General features: G+C 62.1%; 1 protein-coding gene across 1 annotated transcript in view; it reads left to right on the top strand.

Moving 5' to 3' along the window:
- Positions 1-150: 150 nt before the first annotated feature.
- LOC103797106 (receptor tyrosine-protein kinase erbB-2-like) overlaps positions 151-1,962 on the top strand; it is a gene marked incomplete at both ends in the record, with an annotated part of 2,478 nt that continues 666 nt past the window's right edge. The window contains 5 exons of the mRNA XM_009069302.1: positions 151-288; positions 381-449; positions 1,094-1,206; positions 1,281-1,422; positions 1,494-1,647. Of these exons, the coding sequence (XP_009067550.1) occupies positions 151-288; positions 381-449; positions 1,094-1,206; positions 1,281-1,422; positions 1,494-1,647 (616 nt within the window). The remainder of the gene's footprint in view (positions 289-380; positions 450-1,093; positions 1,207-1,280; positions 1,423-1,493; positions 1,648-1,962) is intronic.

Here is a 1,962-nt window from a genome sequence, read left to right as displayed (position 1 = left end):
AGGTCTGGGTGTCCCCATCCAGGTCTGAGTGTTCCCATCCAGGATTGGGTGTCCCCATGGAGTGGCAGATCCCCCCCCAGGCCTAGGAGTCCCCATAGGGTTACAGGACGCCCCTGTCCTCATGCTGACCCCCCACCTGTCCCCCCACAGAGATCCTGAAGGGAGGAGTACGCATTGAGAGGAATCTCCAGCTGTGTTTCCAGGAGACAATCCTCTGGAGTGACATCTTCCACCGGCACAATGAGTTCCGTGGCGAGATCCAGGTGGACAGCACCCGCAACCGCAGCTGTAAGCACAGCAGGGGTTGGGGCACCCAGGGAGGGGAGCTGGGCACTGCCAGTCCCCCGTGGCATTGTCTGCTCATGCTTCACCCCCTGCAGGTCCCAACTGCCAGGCGCTGTGTGCCAACGGGCACTGCTGGGGTGAGGGGCCACAGGACTGCCAGACGTGTGAGTGCTCTGAGCCCCCCTAGGCACCCCCAAAGCCTCTGCCCCATGGGCTCCTTCAAAATCCTTGGGAACACTTCTCCTTCCCTCTGCATGTCCCTGCTCCACTGACCTCTACTTGCCCCCCAAATCCCTGCTCTAGAGACCCCTGGACCTTCTACTTGCCCCTAAATCCCTGCCCCAAAGACCCCTAAAATCCCTGCCCTGGTGGCCTCAGCTTACACCCCAAAATCCCTGTCCCACTGACTCCTATTTGGCACCCAAATCACTGCCTCAGAGACACCCTGAAACATCCCCTTGCACCCCCCAAATCCCTGTCCTATTGATCCCTACATGGCACCCAAATCCCTGCCCCAGAGACACCCTGAACCTTCCACTTACACCCCCCAAATCTCTGTCCCATTAACCCCTACATGGCACCCAAATCCCTACCCAAGACCCCTATAATTCCTGCCCTGGTACCCTCCACTTACACCCCAAATCCCTGCCCTGGGCATCCCCACTTGCCCCCTGCCCCCAAATCCCCACCATAAGGACCCCCCCCAGATTCTTGTCCTGGAAACCCACCATCCCCTCATCCTGGGGACCCCCACATCACCTGGAGGGGGGATCCCTGTCCCTAGCACATCCCTTTCTGTCCCACACAGTGACCAACAGCATCTGCCACGGCTGCCCACCCTGCAAAGGCACGAAGCCCACAGATTGCTGCCATGAGCAGTGTGCCGCCGGCTGCACCGGCCCCAAGCACTCTGACTGCCTGGTGAGCGTGGGCTGGGGGCTCTGGGGGTCCTGGGAGGGTACTGGGGGCTCACACCAGCTGTTCCCCCACCCCAGGCATGCCTGAACGTCAACCGCAGTGGGATCTGTGAGCTGCACTGTCCTCCCCTCATCATCTACAACTCGGATGCCTTCGAGTCGATGCCCAACCCCGAAGGGCGCTACAGCTTCGGTGCCAGCTGTGTCAGCCAGTGTCCCTGTGAGTGGCACACCTCGGGGGGATGGGGGGCTGAGCCAGCATGGTCCTGACCCCCCTGTCTGTCCCCCCAGACAACTACCTTGCCACGGAGGTGGGATCCTGCACCCTCCTGTGCCCCCAGAACAGCCAGGAGGTCACGGTCAATAATGTCCAGAAGTGTGAGAAGTGCAGTAAGCCCTGCCCAGAGGGTGAGCAGCACATCCTGGGGTCTGGGGGAGTCTGGAGACTCTAGAGGGGAGGGTGAGCAACCCCCCAGGGTCTGGGGGAGTCTGGAGACTTTAGAGGGGAGGGGGAGTGTGAGCACCCCCCCAGGGTGGGTGGGGGGTTCTGGGAACCTCTGGGAAGTGGGTGAGCAGCCCCACAGTGTCTGGGGGGCTATGGGGACCCCAGGGGTGGATGAGTAACCACCCCAGTGTGGCTCTGGGGACCCTAGGGAAGTGGGTGAGCAGCCCCACAGTGTCTGGGGGGGCTCTGGGGACCCCAGGGGGGTGGGTGAGCAGTACCCCAGTGTGGCTCTGGGGACCCCAGGGAAGCGGGTGA

The sequence above is a fragment of the Acanthisitta chloris genome, unplaced genomic scaffold, assembly GCF_000695815.1.
Source record: "Acanthisitta chloris isolate BGI_N310 unplaced genomic scaffold, ASM69581v1 scaffold26342, whole genome shotgun sequence".
Classification (NCBI taxonomy): Eukaryota; Metazoa; Chordata; class Aves; order Passeriformes; family Acanthisittidae; genus Acanthisitta; species Acanthisitta chloris.
The sequence above is the reverse complement of the archived record's forward strand: the minus strand, read 5'-3'. Positions and strand labels throughout refer to the sequence as shown.